The following is a 20,332-nucleotide window of genomic DNA, read 5'->3' on the forward strand; positions in this document are numbered from 1 at the left end:
GGAGACTGCATTTCCTTCACTCCCTTTTCATCATGAAGTCCTTGGCAATGCTGAACCGCAGCCTGTTCCAGACACTCACCTGGTTTGAGAGAGTAGGGGGCTGGACAGCCGTGGCTCATTGGTGTCACCGCACTCCAGCTTTTGGTCATCACTGGGTTCTTTCTAATGGGAGAGGGTAATAGAGGAGAGAACTTGCCTCTGACGCCTCCCTGGGGTTTCTTTTTTTGCTTTTGAAAACTGACCTTGGGTGAACTTTGAAGTTCTGTGATGGTTCTCAGCACGGCTCCTCGGCGTTGACCCCATGTAACCGTGTCTGGGCCAGGAGCCAGTTATCCCTGGCCCAGGGGCCTCCAGCTTTCCTGACGCTCCACAAGCCATAATGAATTGTTCTGAGCTGGAAAGAATTCCCTGCCGGCACTGTGACTTCCACAGCAGCAGACCAGCCATCAAGCCAGCTGAGATCTCCTTAACCGGCATGTTCTCCATTTCCTTTAACCCTTTCCTTGTTGCTGCCCGTGTTCCAGGAGCAGCTTTCCTGTAGGATGGATGTTGAATGGGGTGCTGTGCATGAATGGACTTGGTAGGCTGTCCAGCAATGAAAAGGTTAAATAAATACCACTTTAGTGGCTGACCTCCTGTATAACACAGGGCACAGGACTTCCCCCGAATTAACTCCTGTTTGAACTACTGCCGACCTCTTACAAAAACATCCCATCTTGATTGTGGGGAGTCCACCACATCTCTGGGTAAGTTGTTCCCGTGGACGTGCGAAGAGCAGCCCAGGATAAAGAGGTCTGGTGGAGCCTTGTTCGTGCCCTAAATGACGCCTGACCGCACAGAAAGGGTTCACGTTCAGACTAAGTTCATAATCATCCATAAAGCAAATTAGGGATGACACCGAGGTAGAAGCAGCAGCTCTTCTTGACCTTGGCTGGAAAGGTGATGATTATGCTTCAGGGCATCAATAGCAGGGGTCGGGATTTTTAGAGTGGGAATGGGCAGACTCCAGACACACTCTCAACCACCCTCAATGAATGGAATAGTAACAAACAGCTTCACTAATACATCATTCTGCTGTCGCAATCAGGTGGGCCATTGCCAAATGACCGGAGGCACAGTATCCTCTCCACCGGCACCCTGCGTGTCATGAGGGTTGCCCTGCATGACCAAGGCCAGTATGAATGCCATGCCATCAGTGCCATCGGAGTCAAGAGCCTCCCGGTGCAGCTTTGGGTGACACCTCGAGGTACACCAATGCAGGCCAGCGTGTGTGGGAAATACTAGCTGGCAAATGGATTGCATTCACTTTACAGTATGTTGAGTTTGACGCTATCTGTTGAGGAAGGCAACTGCCTGAATTCCTGTGGGATGGATTTCTCTTTGCCTTGGGAGCAGAGGGACCATAGTAAAGTTCCTTTAGAGGATGGGGGAAATACACAAGTCCAGATTCTGAGCCAATGTAAATCGGCATCGTCCCTTTGAAGTCAGTGAAGCTGCCCAGTTTACATCAGATCAAAACTCACCTGACATGGACAGTGCCTGGGAGAGAGGGACTACACACCAGTCCTCATCTAGTTGGTGAGTGTTAGTTTTCATGCTCCTCGTGGATCTTTCACTGAGTGGTGCCCTTCCAAAACCTACATTTAAATGCTGAAAAATACATTCAGGCTGTGACATTTTCAAAGGAGCATAATGGAATGAGAATTGGGCATCGAACTGCTTTAGACTCTTTTGGAAATCCCAGCAGAAATCTTTCATTTGGCTTGATGTTTTCTGGTATTTCAGCAACAACCCAAACTGAAACCTTGCATTGTTTAGTTTTTAAAGATTAGCTCTGGGTTCATTTTTTGGTAAAAGTTTTCAGTTTTTGAAAACTAAATTTTTTTAAACCATCCTCTTTATGATTTTGGTTTTTTCAACAAGGGGGAAAAATAGTATTTTTATAGGATACTTTGAAAAATGACAATTTTGATATTTTCTGTGAAAAATAATTGTCTTTTTTTCCTAGCAGCTCTAATTCTGGCCCTCTGTATAAGTGGTACATCTTATTGAGAAATCATTGTTCTGAACACTAACTGCCGGGCCAAATTTCATCCCAAATTTAGATTTTCCTGAAATTTGAGCTTTTACAAAAGACAAGAACAACAGAAATATTTCCAAAAATTTTTTTTTTAAATTCTTATGGAAACAATCTTCTTAAACAAAAAACATGGCCCACAGGGTTTGCCCGCCAAACTCTGCAGCATTGTGCCCCTGGTGAGACTGGGGGCAGGTCTACGTTATAGGGTTAAATCAACCTAAGTTATTCAACTCCAGCTACGTGAATAATGGAGCTGGAGTCGACGTACCGTAGGTCAATTTATTGTGGTGTCTACACCGCCCTGGGTCGACGGGAGAAACTGTCCCGTCAACTTACCTTACGCTTCTCGTTCCGGTGAAGTACCGGAGTCGACAGGAGAGCAATCTGTGGTCGATTTAGCGGGTCTTCTCTAGACCCGCTAAATCAACCCCTAGTGGATCGATCGCCACAGCCTTGATCCAGGGTAAGTGCAGACATACCCTGGGGAAATTAAACTGAATAAAATCACATGAGAAACTGACTAGCTTCTGTAAATTCATAGATTCGAGTTTCTATCCTGCATAACATGGACCAGAGAACCTAACTCAGTAATTTCTGCATCAAGTCCACAATTACTGCTTGAGGTAGAGCAGATCATTTAGAAAGAGATTCAGTCTTGATTTAAAAACGCCAGGTGATGGAGAAATCCACCATGTAATTGTCTGAGCTGAGAGAAATACAAACAGCAGCAGAAGATGAACAATGAAATTTAAATGAAAGAGGGTTGTTAGTAACAGAGACAAGGAAAACAGATGATATTTTAACTTGACAATGTCCCTTTAAAAGTTGTTTGAGACAGCAGCAGGTGTCTGGGAGCCTTATTATCACTCACTGGTGAGATGTTAGGTTTCAGAGTAGCAGCCGTGTTAGTCTGTATCTGCAGAAAGAAAAGGAGGACTTGTGGCACCTTAGAGACATTAGTCTCTAAGGTGCCACAAGTCCTCCTTTTCTTTTTGGTGAGTTGTTACGAACTCAAACCTCTCTCAATTGCCCCTAACGAAGACATTTCTTGTATTTTTTCCTCTGTTTCTTCATACTAAACAGTGATCCCTGTGTTTCTTCACCCACCACAAGATGTGATAGCTGAGACTGGGCAGGATGTTGTGATCACCTGTGCTGCCCAAGGAGATCCACGACCCACCATCACCTGGGCCAAAGTAAGAGAACTTGGAATTCCGCAGTCACCCTGTACCCAGCTGATAATCCCCACACAGCAGTGTTCCCGATACTGTCTCATTAGTAGAGCAGAGTGAATAATTGATTTTTCGGTTCAGTGGCTGAGCCAAAAATATCTGAAACAAATTCGGTCAGAATTTGTTGTTCTTTTTTCTGAAAGGAAAAACTTGGTAGAAAAGAAACATTTCTGATGTTGATTCGAATCAACGTTTCAAAACTAAATGTTGAGTCAAAATGACAGTTTGAAAATAGTTTGTTTTTTATTTTTTTTCAAAACGAACCATTTCGACACTTCCCAAATTTTTGTTTTCGGTTGGTTGTGGGGTTCGGCTGACATTCTTCACCAAATTTGACTGGAATTCATGAATAATTTCAGTGCCCCCCCAAAATGCATTTTTCTGTGAATTTACTGTTAATAAACAAAAATTCAGTCAGCTCTAGTCATTACCTAATGCTGTTTGGTATTAAATAAGTTTGCGTAGTAAATATGGGAGAAGATAAATTTGATGGAAAATAAGGTTTTGAGGAACTAAATTTTCCCAACAGGATTTTTATATGTCAAATAGCTGGGTCTTTAGCAATATGGATTGTCCTTTCCATTTTAACAGCCTCCACTTACCCAACCTGTGACTTGAGTGATCCCTGACACTCCCAAAGATGGGATATTTTAGTACAGTACAAATTGTCCTTGTGTTCAGGGGTCTCCACTGGTGGGAGCGGGCTGCATCACTAATACATTACACTTCTTCTTGGCTCTGGGTCTGACGTGGAAGAGCTGTGCTACTAAGGCAATGCTACAGAGAGGCTGGAGCCTGGCAGCGGTGAAAAAGAGGTTAAATTTTAATTAGATTGGGAGTTCTCTTGGACACAGACTGTCTTCGTTAAGCATCTGCTGAGTTTCAGTGAATCCTGGGAGGAGAGAAAAAGAAGGGATAGCTGTAGCAGTTCAGTTCAAATAGGAACTGAAACTTTATTATTTGTATTGTTGTTGTTGTTTTATTTTATTACTATTTATTATTGCTGTTGTATTATGGTAGGACTTGGGAACCACAATAAAGATTCGTACCCATAGTGTTAGGCGCTGTACAGAATTCTATGGGTCTGACTCTTCTCATTTAGGGCTTGTCTACATATGGAGCTATTCAGGAGCAGTTATTTCTGAATAACTCTATGTGTGGGCCCTCTTACTCTGGAATAAGGGCGCCTTGTTCTTGTTTAGCTTAATGCACGTGAAACTTTGTTGACTTCAATGTGGTTAGTCCAGAGTTACACCAGTGTAAATGAGAGAAGAATCAGGTCTTACATATCCCTTGGCTTCAGCTGGAAAACCAAGAAGAGACACCACAATCCAAAGAGAAGGGCTGCTCCAACTTTTGTGATTCTATCGCTAGTCTCACAGTATTTGACGTTTTACTTCTTTGTAAACTACTTTCAGATCGGCTGATGACAAGCACTATACAACAGCTATGTATGTATTTATTTATTACCCCAACTCCTGGAGACAAGCAACTGCATGAGGCTCTCATTTTCATTTATTCTTTAAAATAAGTTGCTAGCCTTTATGGTTGCACAGAAAAGATTGAACATGTGACCTGAGTGTGACCTGAAGGCTCAAAACTCAGAAGGCAAAGAACAAAACCCATAAATTTATTTCTTTTAGATCTCATGATTTTATCCCAGTCTCATGACTTCTGGGTGCCTGACTCAAGATGTTTGAATGTTTGGAGTTCTTAATACTGGAAATGTCTCACCCCTCCCCCCCCTCCCCCCCAAGACCACGATGGTCTGAGATCTCATGAAAGACCCTGTTCCTCTAGAGGTTCAGAAAAACCTCTAAATTTTGATTCCTCAGCTGAACCAAACCTGTTGAGACTTAACCCTTGCTCTTCTCAACTTTTAATGTCTGTATTACAGCATAACGATCCCAGCTTCCTGCCTCTAAGCTAGTATGGAATCTGGAGGAGAAAGTCATACGTGAAATGAATGAATGTATATGGATTGTAAGAACAGCCATACGGGGTCAGACCAAAGGTCCACCTGGTCCAGTATCCTGTCTTTTCACAGTGGCTAATTCCAGCTGCTTCAGAGGGAATGAACAGAACGGCAATTATTGCGTGATCCATCCACTGTCATCCAGTCCCCGCTTCTGGCTGTCAGAGGCTTAGGGACACCCAGAGGATGGGGTTGCGTCCCTGACCATTTTAGCTAATAGCCATTGATGGACCTGTCTTCTATGAACTTATCTAGTTCTCATTTGAACCCAGTTATACTTTTGGCCTTCACAACATCCCCTGACAGTGATTTCCACAAGTTGACTGTGCACTGTCTGAAGATGTACTCCCTTAGTTATGTTTGGTTTAAATCTACTGCCTGTTAATTTCATTGAGTGACTCCTGGTTTGTGTGTTATATGAAGAGGTAAATAACACTTCCTAATGCACTTCCTCCACACCAGGCATGATTTGATAGACTTCTATCCTATCCCCCCTCAGTCATCTCTTTTGCAAACTGAACAGTCCCGGTCTTTTTCATTTCTTCTCAGATGGAAGCTGTTCCAGCTCCCTAATCATTTTTTTGCCCTTCTCTGTACCTTGTCCAACTCTAACATTACTTTTTTGAGATGAGGCAACCAGAACTGCGCACAGGATTCAAGGTGTGGGCGTACCATGGATTTATGTATTGGCAGTATGATTTTATGTATTTTTTTTATTGATCCCTTTCTTAACATTCTCTTAGCTTTTTTGACTGCCGCTGCACATTGAGTGGATGTTTTCAGAGAACTATCCACGATGACTCCAAAGTCTCTTTTTTGAGTGGTGGTAACTAATTTAGACCCCATATTTTTGTGTGTATAGTTAGGATTGTTTTCCAATGTGCATTACTTTGCATTTATCAACACTGAATTTCATCTGCCATTTTGTTGCCCAGTCACCCAGTTTTGCGAAATCCCTTTGTAGCTCTTTGCAGTCAGCTTTGGACTTAACTATCTTGAGTAGTTGTGTATCGTCTGCAGATTTTACCACCTCACTGTTTACCCTGTTTTCCAGATGACTTATGAATATGTTAAACAGTTTTGGCCCCACTACAGATCCCTGGAGGACACGACTATTTACCTCTCTCCAGTCTGAAAGCTGACTATTTATTCCTACCCTTTGTTTTCTATTCTTTGACCAGTTACTAATCCATAGGACCTTCCCTCTTACGCCATGATGACTTACTTTGCTTAAGAGCCCATGATGTGGGACCTTGTCAAAGGCTTTCTGAAAGTCCAGCTATACTAGATCCCCTGGATCGCTCTTGTCCACATACTTGTTGATTCCCCCAAACAATTCTAATAAATTAGTGAGGCATGATTTCCCTTTATAAAAGCCATGTTGACTCTTCAACATCACGTTCATCTATGTGTTTGAGAATTCTGTTCATTACTACAGTTTCAGCCATTTTACCTGGTGCTGAAGTTAGGCCTGTAGTTGCCAGGATTGCCTCTGGAATCTTTTTTAGAAATCGGCGTTACATTAGCTACTCTCCGGTCATCTAGTATCTAGGCTGATTTAAGCGACAGGTTGCATATCATAGTTAGTAGTTTTGCAATTTCATATCGGAGTTCCTTCAGAACTATACAACAGATGTTTGGAAGCAGAGGGAGGTGGGAAGCCGGACAAGAGTGTAACTAGCCAAAAGAATTGCTGGGGGTGGGGTGAAAAGGACTGATACTGCTTTCAAATACCTTTTCTGTGTTGCACAGAGATCTCCTGACATCTGCTGGCCATGTTGATGAATGACAGCTGTGTTTGTTTCCTAGATAGAACAGAGTCTAGGCTGAGGGATTATCTCTGAAACATCTTCCTGTCTTTTGCTCATGCCACAGGAGGGTATTCAGATCACAGAGAGCGGCAAGTTCCATGTAAGTCAAGATGGGACCCTTTCCATTCGAGACCTGGGAGTGGCTGATCAGGGCAGATATGAGTGTATAGCCAGGAATACCTTTGGATTCACGTCCAGCACCATGCAGCTGACCATCACTGGTACAGTGTCCCTTGGCTTTATCTTTGCAATGTTCTCTCTTTCTCTTGCTCTACTTACATATTTCCTGTGTGGATGCCTGTACTTTTAGAGAACAGTTGTGTCGCTCTGTTCACTTCCTTATGGGCAGGTCATTCAGACATCCAGGCCTTGCAAAGGGTGGGTGAATGAGAATAGCTCTGCCAATAGAATGTCAAGTTTTAAAACGCTTGCTTATAACCCTAATCCATTGGGGAAGGAAGGCATTCTCCATTTTTCACACTACTGCTCTGGGTAAGAAGGAAGGAGAAGCAGGGATTGTAACAAAGAGCCGCCAGAGAGGTAACACTCATCTGTCAATCAGCCCGCAGGTCAAGCGTCACGGTGGTAACCCTTGGAGGGAAGGGAAGAATCGAGGAGGCAAAAATTAGAAGCAAAGCAAGGGCGGTTTAAAAGCATTTCTCCAGCATGCGGGGATGAATAACGTGCATAGCCAATCATTTATTTAGCCCCCTTCTCTGTGCATGAATTGACTGTGAGGCGTTTAGGATGCTGTATAACTTCTTTGTTTTTTGAAATTACTCACAGGATAATTAATGTGATTTGTCCGTGGTTGGTAGCTTGTTTCCCAACAGCGCACATTGCATGTCAGTCCCCAATGTCAATATCCAAATTTGAGCTGGGTTGATTATCTTTGGCGTGACGTGTTGGCCACAAGGTATTGTCTAGTTCTTGAGTGGGTGGGGGGAACGCTTAGGGTATATCTGATTCTGCACAGCTGTCAGGAGGTGCTTTGATCTAGCTAGTCCCACTAAAACCAGCACTGAAGCTGTGGCAGCATGGGCTAGCCATTCGAATACATATCCAGTATTTTTGAGCAAGCTAACTAGATTAAAGCTAGCTCAGGTATGTCTACACATGGTACAATCACACCTCCCGATTGCAGTGTAGACATACCCTTAGAATCAGGTTTCTGAAGTGCATACTCCTGCGTATGTTAAGAAAAACTCACTCTTGCCATGAATGTACCTGTCAGTTCACAGATCTTCTAAAGAACATGTTAACGTGAAAGTGGGGCAACTACAGCTGAAGCAAATTCAGATACCTTATGCAAATGAATGTTCACAGACCAAAATCTCCCAAGGGCATGTTGTCATCCTGCGGTGTGGTCTCTTGTATGCTGGTGCAGTGATTTCAGTTCATAACTATCCTGCAAACTGAGAGACAAACCTACCCCAATTGTTTATGATGGCACGCGGCAATGAAGTTCTATTTTTTAGTGGACACTGATGCACAAAAGCCTCACCAAGTTCTCTCAGGGTTGGAAAACCAAAGTAAAATGAAGTCATTTAATTTCCTCATTCTCTCTTGATTCCTTGAAAGCCACGGACGTTGTTCGGAGTGGTGACACCTTTGTAGCCACATCAATACAGGAAGCCATCAGCAGTGTGGACCATGCTATCAATTCAACGCGCACTGAGCTATTTAGCAAGTAAGCCTGCCTGGGGATAAGATCTGAGCTGCAGAAGTGACAGCAGATGGAGATCGGAAATATGTTGAGTTGGAGATGCTCTGAAAGCATGTATTATACCTCATTGCTATTATTCCGTCTCAGGTTTCGGGTGACCCAAGTTAATAAACATAGACTCCTCTATAGCAGGGTAAAAATCATAATGGGGAGACGCGTTTGACTGTAGAATTTTTACAAAGGAACCCCTTGAGACTATTTTGTAGGCGACCGTACAACTGGAAGAGGAATGGAACTGTAATCTTGAGCTGTTCAGAGACCGAGCACACATGGAAATAAAGGGACAGCTCAGTCAGTATATAAATGCAGATGAACTTAGTTCAGTGTGTGGCAGTGGAGAAGGCCAAGAAATATGTGTATGAACTTTTTTCTGGATAAAAAGTGGCTTTAGATTAAATTGAAATTTCAGAAACAATTCATTTTAATTGAACATTTTGGGGTTTTCATAGGAAAAACCAAAAAAAATTGGCCTTAAACCAAAATGTTATGGCGTTTAGGTGCCAAAAACTGAAACACATTTTTGAAAGTATGAATAATTATGAAAATGTTCATCAAATTTTGTCATGGGGGGGCAGGGGCGGGGTGGAATCCTTTCCTGATCAGCTCTAGGAAGCAGAGAAGTTGGATCGCTAACAAGAATACTTGTTGGGATATGTCTCCTGCATAGGTCTAGACTGTGACCCAGGGTGCCTGAAACATCTTGTTAACATCAGGGAAATATTCATTTCAGTAATCAAGGATCCCTTGTAGCCCACTTTTAATTTTCTGAAACAGGCGACCCAAAACTCCCAATGACTTGCTGGCACTCTTCCGTTACCCCCGGGACCCTTACACCATCGAAACAGCCCGGGCTGGCGAGATCTTTGAAAGAACCTTACAACTGATCCAAGACCATGTCCAGCAGGGATTGATCGTGGACATGAATGGCACGGGTATGACAGGTTATTACTGATCCGACAGTAGAACATCAGGAAATTCACAGGGAGAATAAAGTTAAAAAACAGCAACGCCAGACTGTTGCAAGGTGGGAAATCAGAACATTGTACTAAAAGTTCAAAACACTTAAATATCAGTAAGGGCCTATCCAGGATCCAACACCAGTGGTTAACTCTGCCCCTTATCCTGACCATCATCTTCCATCCAACTTTCAACTACAGGCATGAACAGCATAGAATGCCCTGTAAAGTGGAAGGCGTAGCCCAGTGGCTAAGGCCTGGGTTCACTTCCCCACTCTACCACAGACTTCTGGAGTGACCTAGGGCAAGTCACTTAGGCCTGGTCTACACCTCAAACTTAAGTCGGCCTAGCTACATGTCTCAGGGCTGTGAAAAATTCACCCTCCTGAGAGACGTAGTTAAGTTGACCTAAGCCCCGGTGTAGACACTGCTAGATGAATGGCAGAATTCTTCCATCAGCCTAGCTACCGTCTATGAAGGGGGTGAATTTACTACAGCAATGGAAAAACCCCTTCCATTGCTGGAGCAAGTGTTTAGACAGAAGCGGAGTAGCTGCAGTTATGCTGCTGTTTGTAGTGCTTATGGTGTAGACACCGCTCCGGTCTGTCTCCGTGTCTCGGTTCCTCATTTGTCAAGTGGCGATAATGCCTTCCCACTCCACAAGGCTGCTCTGAGGATACCGACGTTAAAGGTTGTGAGGTGCTCACCTGGGAGCCATCTAATGACTATAAACACATAAAAACAAACCAAATGTACTAGAGCCTGGAACCCAGGCCCAGACACCACACCCTCTTTGTAATGTTTGTGCCAAACCCTGCCTCCGTCCACCACTCCATGATAGGGCCAGTACCTCATTATTCTGCATTCACCCTCCCATAATCACAGGCCCTATATTCCACATACCGGCCAGCCATCAAATTGGCCTCTTCCAGCCCTCATGTGAGGTGGCAGGGTGTGTCTCTACGATGGCCATGCTCTAATGTGTTCCTTTGGGGTTCCCTCACAGGCTACCGCTACAATGACCTGGTCTCCCCTCACTACCTGAACGTGATCGCCAACCTGTCTGGCTGCTCTGCCCACCGCCGCACGCCCAACTGCTCTGACATCTGTTTTCACAAGCAGTACAGGACCCACGATGGCTCTTGTAACAATCTCCAGCATCCCATGTGGGGTGCGTCCCTCACGGCCTTCCAGCGCCTCCTCAAGCCTGCCTACCAGAATGGCTTTAACCTGCCACGGGGCTTCTCTTTGGCAGAAGACTCCAGGGAGCTGCCCCTGCCGCTGCCTCGTCTCGTCTCCACAGCCATGATAGGAACAGAAACCATCACCTCCGATGACCAGTTCACTCACATGCTCATGCAGTGGGGCCAGTTTCTGGACCACGACATGGACCAGACGGTGGCAGCCATCAGCATGTCACGGTTCTCGGACGGGGCACCCTGCAGCGAGGTGTGCACCAATGACCCTCCGTGCTTCTCGGTCGTGATCCCGAAGAATGACCCCCGGGTGAGGAATGGGCGCTGCATGTTCTTTGTCCGCTCCAGCCCTGTGTGCGGCAGTGGGATGACCTCCCTGCTGATGAACTCAGTCTATGCCAGGGAACAGATCAACCACCTGACCTCTTACATCGATGCCTCCAATGTCTACGGCAGCACAGAGCAGGAGTCTAAGGAGCTGAGGGACCTGAGCAGCCAGAGAGGGCTGCTGAAACAAGGGCAGGTGGTGCCCAGCTCGGGGAAACACCTCCTCCCATTTGCAGTGGGACCGCCCACCGAGTGTATGCGGGATGAGAACGAGAGCCCCGTGCTGTGCTTCCTGGCAGGGGATCACCGCGCCAACGAGCAGCTGGGCCTCACAGCCATGCACACCCTCTGGTTCCGGGAGCACAACCGCCTTGCCACTGAGCTGCGGGCCCTGAATCCCCACTGGGATGGGGACACACTCTACCATGAGGCGCGCAAAATGGTGGGCGCCCAGATGCAGCACATCACCTACGCACACTGGCTCCCCAAGATCCTCGGGGAAGCTGGCATGAAGGTGCTGGGTGAATACAAAGGCTATGACCCCAACGTCAATGCTGGAATCCTCAATGCCTTTGCCACCGCTGCGTTCCGGTTCGGACACACGCTGATCAACCCCGTCCTGTATCGGCTGAATGAAACCTTCCAGCCCATTCGCCAAGGCCACGTCCCCCTCCACAAGGCCTTCTTCTCCCCTTTCAGGATTACCCAGGAAGGAGGGATTGATCCTCTCCTCCGTGGTCTGTTTGGGGTCCCTGGGAAAATGCGGGTCCCCTCTGAGCTCCTGAACATGGAACTGACTGAGAAGCTCTTCTCCATGGCACACTCTGTCTCACTGGATCTAGCAGCAATCAACATCCAGCGGGGAAGGGACCACGGCATCCCCCCATACAATGACTTTAGGGTCTTCTGTAACCTCACGTCGGCACAGGAGTTTGAAGACCTCCGGAACGAGATCAAAAACCTGGAGATCAGGGAAAAGCTCAGGAGGTACTGTGGTTTGGACCATGAGATCTGTCTATCAGTGGTATTGCCTCCCCTAGCACCTATCAGCTGATCTGCTGTACGGCGGTGGGGTTCAGAAGCCAGGGTGATGGCCGTGGTATAACAACTAGAATGCCTGGAGATTTCCAAGCGAGCAATCCCTTCTCAACCTCTAGTATTGTATCAGGGGATTGGTATGTTACTCTTTGGGTTTCAATCTGAGTCCCTAGTAGCTATTTTCCAAGAAGACTAAATTGCCTGTTGTCTGTCTTGGTTACTACTCCTTATTGCTGAGGTAGGCCCTCTCTTCTGTCGTCTAGGTAGTTCACAGCAGTTACTGTCCAAATGTTGCCCAGATGAGCTCCTTGCACCCAGATTCCTTTTCAAATGAAGCAAAACTCCAGCTGAGATCACTTTCCGCCCTCTGATAATCTTTTCCTTTTGCCTCTCACTGTGCAGTTTATATGGGACTACCAAAAACATTGACCTGTTTCCAGCACTGATGGTGGAAGATCTTGTCCCTGGGACCAGAGTTGGACCAACACTGATGTGTCTGCTAGCAACGCAGTTCCGAAGACTCAGAGATGGGGATAGGTAGCATCACCTCTGGTCAAACCAAAACCCCCAGTATTCTGCTTGGGGAGATCACTCCTCCTGGGGGGACAGGGAAGGAGCAATTCCTGATTTCCCCTGGGTTCAAAGGCTGTGATGGTTCTTTGGGTAGGGGAATAAGGAGGTAGGGCAGGCTCTGTTCTCCTCCCTTCTGTGTATCTGCTCAAGGACTTATGGCAGTACAGGCATCTTATCTTGCTCTTAGTTAAAGATTAATTCACATGGGCTTCATTGGTATTTTCAAGGTTCTTAAGTTATGTCATCTGCTGTCTCTGAAGTGGAAATGCTAGAAAAGTATAGGTGTGGGACAGGGTTGGGAGCTTAATTCTGAGCGAATTTACTGCATGTGATGTCAGATGTGTCACCAATCACTCTGGTTACCTACAGAAAGAATGCAGGAAGGAGCTGTGTGAGCCAGGGCATCGCAATCCTAACCACTACACTATAGCTATTACCGTTCTGAGCTTGTCTTGGGATGGAACTGGTTATACTATGTACCCCGTAGAGAGGGGAAGGGTCAAACTTGAGTAGTCACCTTTGAAGGCCTGTGAGACCCTCAGACTCAAGTCCACTTAAACCACAAATTAAACTCAGGTCCTGAAATGCAAATACTTGTGCCCTCCTCCACCTGGCCTGGCCTTTCCCCCCCAATTTTGACCTCTCCTCGCCCAGCATTACTGCTTGTTAACCTCAGTGACACCATGGATTGCAATTCCCTGTAGGTTTTGGTACAGGAATCCTGGAGTCTTCACCCCAGCCCAGGTGACTCAGATAAAGCAGACGTCGCTGGCTCGCATCATCTGCGACAACAGTGACCATGTCCAACAGCTCCAGAGGGATGTGTTCCGGGTGGCATCCTACCCCCAAGGCATGGTCAACTGCGAGGAGATCCCAGCGGTCGATCTCCGCATGTGGCAGGACTGCTGTGAAGGTGGGCGCAGTGCTGCTGTTGTGCCGATCGGCATGTGGGTTCTGGTTGGGATGCTCTCTTTCTCTAAAAGAGATACAAGGAATGGTTTTATTATCTACACAACTCCTCTGCAGCAGTAAGTCACAGCTCATTCTTGGGTCTCCTGCTGTTGGAGTGATCACCTGGGACCTTTTGAAGGAGCAAACTTGGGTCTGTCGTCTCCATAGGGAAGGATGCAGAAGATGCCCTGAATAAATTGTATGTCCTTGAAAAATCCATTGGCCAGACTCTTTATTAAGTTAACATATGCTACAACCTGGGCACCCCTCCTTGCTGGTGCAGCTGTGCCCCTGCCAAGCCCTGTACCCCGGCAGGTCCACCCCCCTCCAGCATGTCAGGGGAGGGGAGAGGGCATGGTGAAGCCACACTCAATGACCTCAACCCTCCGCTGGCACCAGTGGCTGCAGTTCTAAGTGGCAGTGGGGGCCGGCGCTCAGAATCGGGGCATGGAGCTGGCGCCCCTGATGCTCTCGCCCCTACGTTGAATGGTGCTCCAGTCCGGGGGAGGTTCTTGCTCCGTGTGCAGTGGAACGCACCAACTCAGAACTGCTTGATGTAATTGTTATAGCTGCATGTAGGATGATGAAGGCTTATGCTGAGTGGGGAGATTGGAGGGGGGAATTCAAGCAAAAGGGCAGGACTTCCCAACAGAGCATCGCTCCAAAGTCTCCTTTCCCTTCCTCCAGACTGCAGAACAAGAGGGCAGTTCCATGCTCTTTCTCAGCAATTCCGGAGCAAGAGGTCTCCCGGCTTCAGCTACCCAGAAGAAAACCCTTCTAAGCACAACCCTGCCATCCCCAGGTGCAGTGCCTCTGCGTTTTTCACCTTCCCTTTCTCTGCTGTCACAAAGTTTGTCATTTTTTGTGTGCGCGTGCATGTGATCATTTGAAATCTGCCAACCTGAGCTGAGGACTAGAGTGCAGGGATATTTGCAAAATATACAAGACTCTTTATACATGACTGAATAAACTGTTCTGTGTATGTAGAGTGCTGGATTCTGCTAAGATCAGAGCTATGGTGCTGTTTAAGGAACTATGATATTGCACAAATACAAACTCTGAGCCTGATCCAAAGCCCACTGGAGATGGTAGTAGTCTTTCCGTTGATTTTAATGAGCATTGAATCATAGAATATCAGGGTTGGAAGGGACCTCAGGAGGTCATCTACTCCAACCCCCTGCTCAAAGCAGGACCAATCCCCAACTAAATCATCCCAGCCAGGGCTTTGTCAAGCCTGACCTTAAAAACTTCTAAGGAAGGAGATTCCACCACCTCCCTAGGTAACGCATTCCAGTGCTTCACCACCCTCCTAGTGAAAAAGTTTTTCCTAATATCCAACCTAAACCTCCCCCACTGCAACTTGAGACCATTACTCCTTGTTCTGTCATCTGCTACCACTGAGAACAGTCTAGATCCATCCTCTCTGGAACCCCCTTTCAGGTAGTTGAAAGCAGCTATCAAATCCCCCCTCATTCTTCTCTTCCGCAGACTAAACAATCCCACTTCCCTCAGCCTCTCCTCATAAGTTATGTGTTCCAGTCCCCTAATCATTTTTGTTGCCCTCCGCTGGACGTTTTCCAATTTTTCCACATCCTTCTTGTAGCGTGGGGCCCAAAACTGGACACAGTACTCCAGATGAGGCCTCACCAATGTCGAATAGAGGGGAACGATCATGTCCCTCGATCTGCTGGCAATGCCCCTATTTATACAGCCCAAAATGCCATTGGCCTTCTTGGCAACAAGGGCACACTGTTGACCCATATCCAACTTCTCGTCCACTGTAACCCCTAGGTCCTTTTCTGCAGAACTGCTGCCTAGCCATTCGGTCCCTAGTCTGTAGCGGTGCATGGGATCGCCGGGTGAGAGCCCAGTGAAAACAAGAAAGAATGAACATTGTAGGGGCAGATTTTCAAAATCTCAGGAGCCTAAGGCCACTCGTGCAAAAAAAACCTGCCATTGCACCTCTAATCAGTATGTAGACTCACTAAAGTGTAAGGTGGGGGTTTGCACTCACAGTTGTGGTATGTGCCTGTACAAATTAGGCAAACAGTTGCGTGGATGTTTCACCAGTGACGCTTGGCTCTTGAACCATTGAGAATCTGGCCCTTAAACTCCTTTTGATTTAGAAAAGCAGAAACGTGAAACACAGAACCTGAATGTACAGCCGGGGTCACGCTTTTAAATACCTGCATAGCCAGGAAATTCAAGAGTGAACATTTTCACAACAGCCTTCACTTTCTCTGCCACTACTTATAGAAATGAAGAGCCTTCCCACGACCGTTCCTCCCAGCGGGACCTTGAGTCCTTTGTGGCTGACCTAGAAAAGACCGTCTCTTTCCTACGGAAACAGGTAGGACTTCATAATGCACTGGGGCTCTTCCCCTCACCCACCTGTGAACAGGATGTAGAGCCCTGTATAAAGCTGCCAGGTGTAGTGTGTGTGTGGCTTGTTCCCTCCCGCAGAAGTGGGAATGACTGAGCAGAGGGAACTAGGGGTAGCCACAGGAGCCTGAGGGCAGGGCTGGGAGGAGACTCTTTCTGGGTAAAGATTACTTTTGGGGGTTCTCAGGGGAACAGACTCCGTCCCAGAGCCTGGAGGTCCAGCCTCGCATCTTCCATGAGCCTGTCTGGCCTTCTGAAATGCCTCCAGAATGGGACCCATTCTCAGCATCCCTCTTCATGCATCTGCTTCAGCTGAGACCCAGCAGTGCAGAAGCATGTCCAAATTGCACTCAGCCGTGGGAACAAAACATTAACCAGCCACCTCCTAATCTCAGGGTGCACTCAAGTTTGGGGAGTGCAGGCTGCAGAATGTTGGGTGGGGAGAGGAGCTTGGAGAATTCCCCACCGGGGAGCTGGTGCTATCTTTGTCCTGCTGTCCCAGGTCAACATATTAGAAGGTCAGCTGAGGTGGTGGCATAGAAGCACTAATGAATATAGACGGTGGAAGAAGACTGGAGAGAAATGGAGAAAAAGATGATGACCCCATCTGCTAACATGAGGTCAGAGCGTGTCAGCTGGGCCGCCAGCATGGGAGAGGGTGCAGGGAAGGATAGACAGATTGGTACCAGACTGCTGATTATTATTATTACTATTTATTTGTATTATCATAGCACCTAGGAGCCCTAGACATGGCCCGGGACCCCACTGTAGTAGGCCCTAAAGAATTTACAATTGCAGTACTGTAAATGGATTTAATTTACCCACAAATAATGCCCCCAAAAGGGTCTCCAGAAGGCCATGTGGGGATCTCGGGTCACAGACCAGGGTGGACAGAGGGACTCTTATATATACCTTGTACAGCTGTGTTCCCCTGTAACTCAACAATAGCTGTAGATGGCTGTTGGCCTGTGGACTACTGCTCCTTCTCATGTTAGCAGCCTTGCTAGCTATCCTTGCTGTACCCCAAAGCCATGTGCCCTCCATCCAGTGTGCTCCCTTCATAAGGAGTGGGGCCCGGTGGCAAGCAGCATGAGCTCACTTAACTATTGTTCGCCTAAGGAAAGCACAGTGGAGATTCTCACACCTTGGAAGGAGATTAAAAATGGCCCATCTGGCAGTACACTCAGTTTAAGAGGCAGGACCTGTGACCAGACCAGACCAATCCAATCCAAAAGCAAGTATCACAAACAGGAAGCCCCTACTCTGTGCGGTGGTGCTGCCCATCAACCACTCTAGGGCCAAAGGCAGGCAGATTGCACACCTGTGCAGCACGTCCCCAGAAGCTGTCCTCTGCAGAGAGTCAATGTTTGGGAACCCTATTTGGAAAGAATGAGTTTTAAGCTAGCTCAGATCATTTACAGCAGAGGCTGGAAAGCTCGGTTCCCGAAGAGCGATGGTGGAGGACAGAAGGGGTAGCTTATACATTAGAGGGCTCTGGAGCCTCTTGGTTGTATTTGATAGGCGCTGTTACGCTGCTGTTTGCATTGCAATAACATCTAGGTGCCCCAGCCCCTTGGTGCTAGGTGCTGTACAGACATGTAACAAGGAGATGATTCCTGCCCCCAAGGCGCTTACAATCCACCCGGTCTCTCTTCCTCCTCTCTAGGTTATTTCAGGTGATCTGTACACTTCACACTGCTCACCTCTCAGCCAATCTTCTCCACCCCAAGAGGGCCCCAACATGATGGCCAGTGAGAACAACGTTCCATCCAGTCTGACTCCTCCTGTACCACTCCACCCCAGGGCAGCTGTGCTTCCCCTGGTACCTGACTCTTCGCACTGACAGCTTAGAGCCCCTGAACCGTCTGCCCCCCTCCGCCGCAGGGGAAAGGTGTTCCTCTCAGCCTGCAAACCTCTGCACTGCCCTATTTTAGGCAAGCAGACCATGTGCTCCTAGGATCCTGCTTTTCACTAGCAGAGCCCTCGCTCAGAAAGCGGAGACAAGTTAAAACTGCTTCAGTGCCTTCATCCTGTACGCTTTCCTCCTCCCGCTGCAGATCACACCGCCACATTGGCTTTTGCAGCAGGTATTCCTAGGGCACCCAACCCCCTTGGGAACATTGCGCACCTAGCAACACTTCGCCCAGATGAGCCGTCTCAGACAGCAGGGTCAGCAAGGATTTGGAAAATCTGATCTCACATGTTTAAATTAAAAAAAGAAAAAATTCTCTTATGTAATTGAGCAAACGAGCTTCCGGGACTGTGAAGCACTGCTGGCATGGCCTACAGTTAACACAAGCAGTGACCAGAAAACCCGCCATCCATTGGAAATATTCCTCCCATCCTGGGCCTAGAGTCTGGTGCACGGGAATGCGGTACTGGAAACAGAAGGGAGGTCAGCTTACCCTTGATGCTTTACTCCCTCCGTCATTTTAAAACTAGTGGAATCTCCCCCAATTAAATCTCTGTGAGTGAATCTACCTTTTCATGCCCCGTGGTCAAAAACTTTTCTTTCGCTCTGGACGGCGCTCTCCAAGCTTCTACCTTTATGCGTTTTAGCTGGGGGGATGGTTTCCATTCGTCCTTACCCTCCTAAGGATTTCAGCTGGAAGATGTATTTACAGTGTAAATGTAACAGGACCTGACACACAACCTCAGATAATTAAATGCAATAGCCCTCTAGTTAAAAGCCAGGAGCGGCTGTGTTCCATCAGTTAGCTATTTGGAGAATACTGTGTGCGGTAGTTGACACATGAATGAATGTAAAGTGTTGCTTGTATTTATTATTCCCAGGTGCTCCACAGCTAAACAAGAAATATGTAATCAGCTTTTGGGGGCTACTTTGGAGGTGCTTTTCAGTGGTGCTATAATTTATACCCAGGTGACTCCAGGGCAGCCTAAAACTTGTCAGTCACAGGCAGATAGTTTTTGCTAAGAACATACCTGAGTCCTTAGTTGTTCTCTGTTCTTCCAATCGTTCCTTTCTTTTTCCCACCCTATATCCTCCCCCTTCCCACAGTACAAGGATCATAAACTTTTCCAGACATGCTTGTTCTTTTTTCTTCTTTTCAGGCCTGTTACTGAATCGAAGGGACCCAAAGCCTGTGATGCCCCTGCTAGGACTTGGAAGTTATTAGGAAAATAAAATGATGCTAGAAAAGGGGTGTGGCTGATGAGATTTTATCAACTATTTCTTGGTGTGCCAAGGTGGGTGAGGTGATGTCTTTTATTGGACCAGAGGATGGTCCAATAAAAGATACTGGCTCGCACACCTTGTCTCTCTAATATCCTGGGACCAGCAGGGCTACAGCGACCCTGAATACATAGTTCTGTGGGACTGCAGCCCTCGTTAAAAAGAGCAAGGGACACATGTGCTGATACCAACTGTCCAGCTTAAATGCCTAAAGAAGCCGGGGCCATGGTGGATTTTTCTCTCGATGCACATGGTTAAGGAGGGTGGGGGCGTGTGGCGAGCGTAGTGGGAACAGCAGAGTTGTCGGAGGTGTTTTACACACATTCCAGTGGGCAATGTGGAACTTGCTGTCTCTTTCCCCTACAAGTTGGAACCCCTGCTTCCCCCCCTTCTTTGATGCCTGCTTGTATGCTAGAAGTAAGAAAAGCACCACTTGGGGAAACTCCCTAAGCAGGAAATCCTCTCTCCAGTGCCCGGTGCTCGTGCAGATGGTGCGCGCTGGGCAGACTGATGGGCAGCCATCAGTGGACCCTCTTAGGCCAGGTAGGGCACATTTGTTTTGCTTCTTCCTTGTAGGTGGGGAGTGGAGAAAGGGAGAAAGGTGAGGTGGCAAAGTTTGCAGACGATACTAAACTGCTCAAGATAGTTAAGAGCAAAGCAGAGTGTGAAGAACTTCAAAAGGATCTCATCAAACTAAGGGACTGGGCAACAAAATGGCAAATGAAATTTTAATGTAGATAAATATAAAGTAATGCACATTGGAAAAAATAACCCCAACCATACATACAATATGATGGGGGCTAATTTAGCTACAACTAATCAAGAGAAAGATCTTGGAGTCATCATGGATAGTTCTCTGAAGACATCCACGCAGTGTGCAGCAGCAGTCAAA

The 20,332-nt window shown here is 46.9% G+C and overlaps 1 protein-coding gene across 1 annotated transcript in view; it reads left to right on the forward strand.

The window, feature by feature from the left end:
- The window catches only part of LOC144273522 (peroxidasin homolog), a 62,283-nt gene extending 45,438 nt beyond the window's left edge, over positions 1–16,845 (forward strand). The window contains exons 12-22 of the mRNA XM_077832143.1: positions 1,088–1,246; positions 3,164–3,276; positions 7,163–7,319; positions 8,680–8,788; positions 9,599–9,756; positions 10,787–12,290; positions 12,744–12,878; positions 13,619–13,827; positions 14,553–14,667; positions 16,122–16,215; positions 16,750–16,845. Coding sequence (XP_077688269.1) covers positions 1,088–1,246; positions 3,164–3,276; positions 7,163–7,319; positions 8,680–8,788; positions 9,599–9,756; positions 10,787–12,290; positions 12,744–12,878; positions 13,619–13,827; positions 14,553–14,667; positions 16,122–16,215; positions 16,750–16,845 — 2,849 coding nt within the window. The remainder of the gene's footprint in view (positions 1–1,087; positions 1,247–3,163; positions 3,277–7,162; positions 7,320–8,679; positions 8,789–9,598; positions 9,757–10,786; positions 12,291–12,743; positions 12,879–13,618; positions 13,828–14,552; positions 14,668–16,121; positions 16,216–16,749) is intronic.
- Positions 16,846–20,332: the final 3,487 nt, after the last annotated feature.

Source organism: Eretmochelys imbricata, chromosome 13 (assembly GCF_965152235.1).
Source record: "Eretmochelys imbricata isolate rEreImb1 chromosome 13, rEreImb1.hap1, whole genome shotgun sequence".
Lineage (NCBI taxonomy): Eukaryota > Metazoa > Chordata > Testudines > Cheloniidae > Eretmochelys > Eretmochelys imbricata.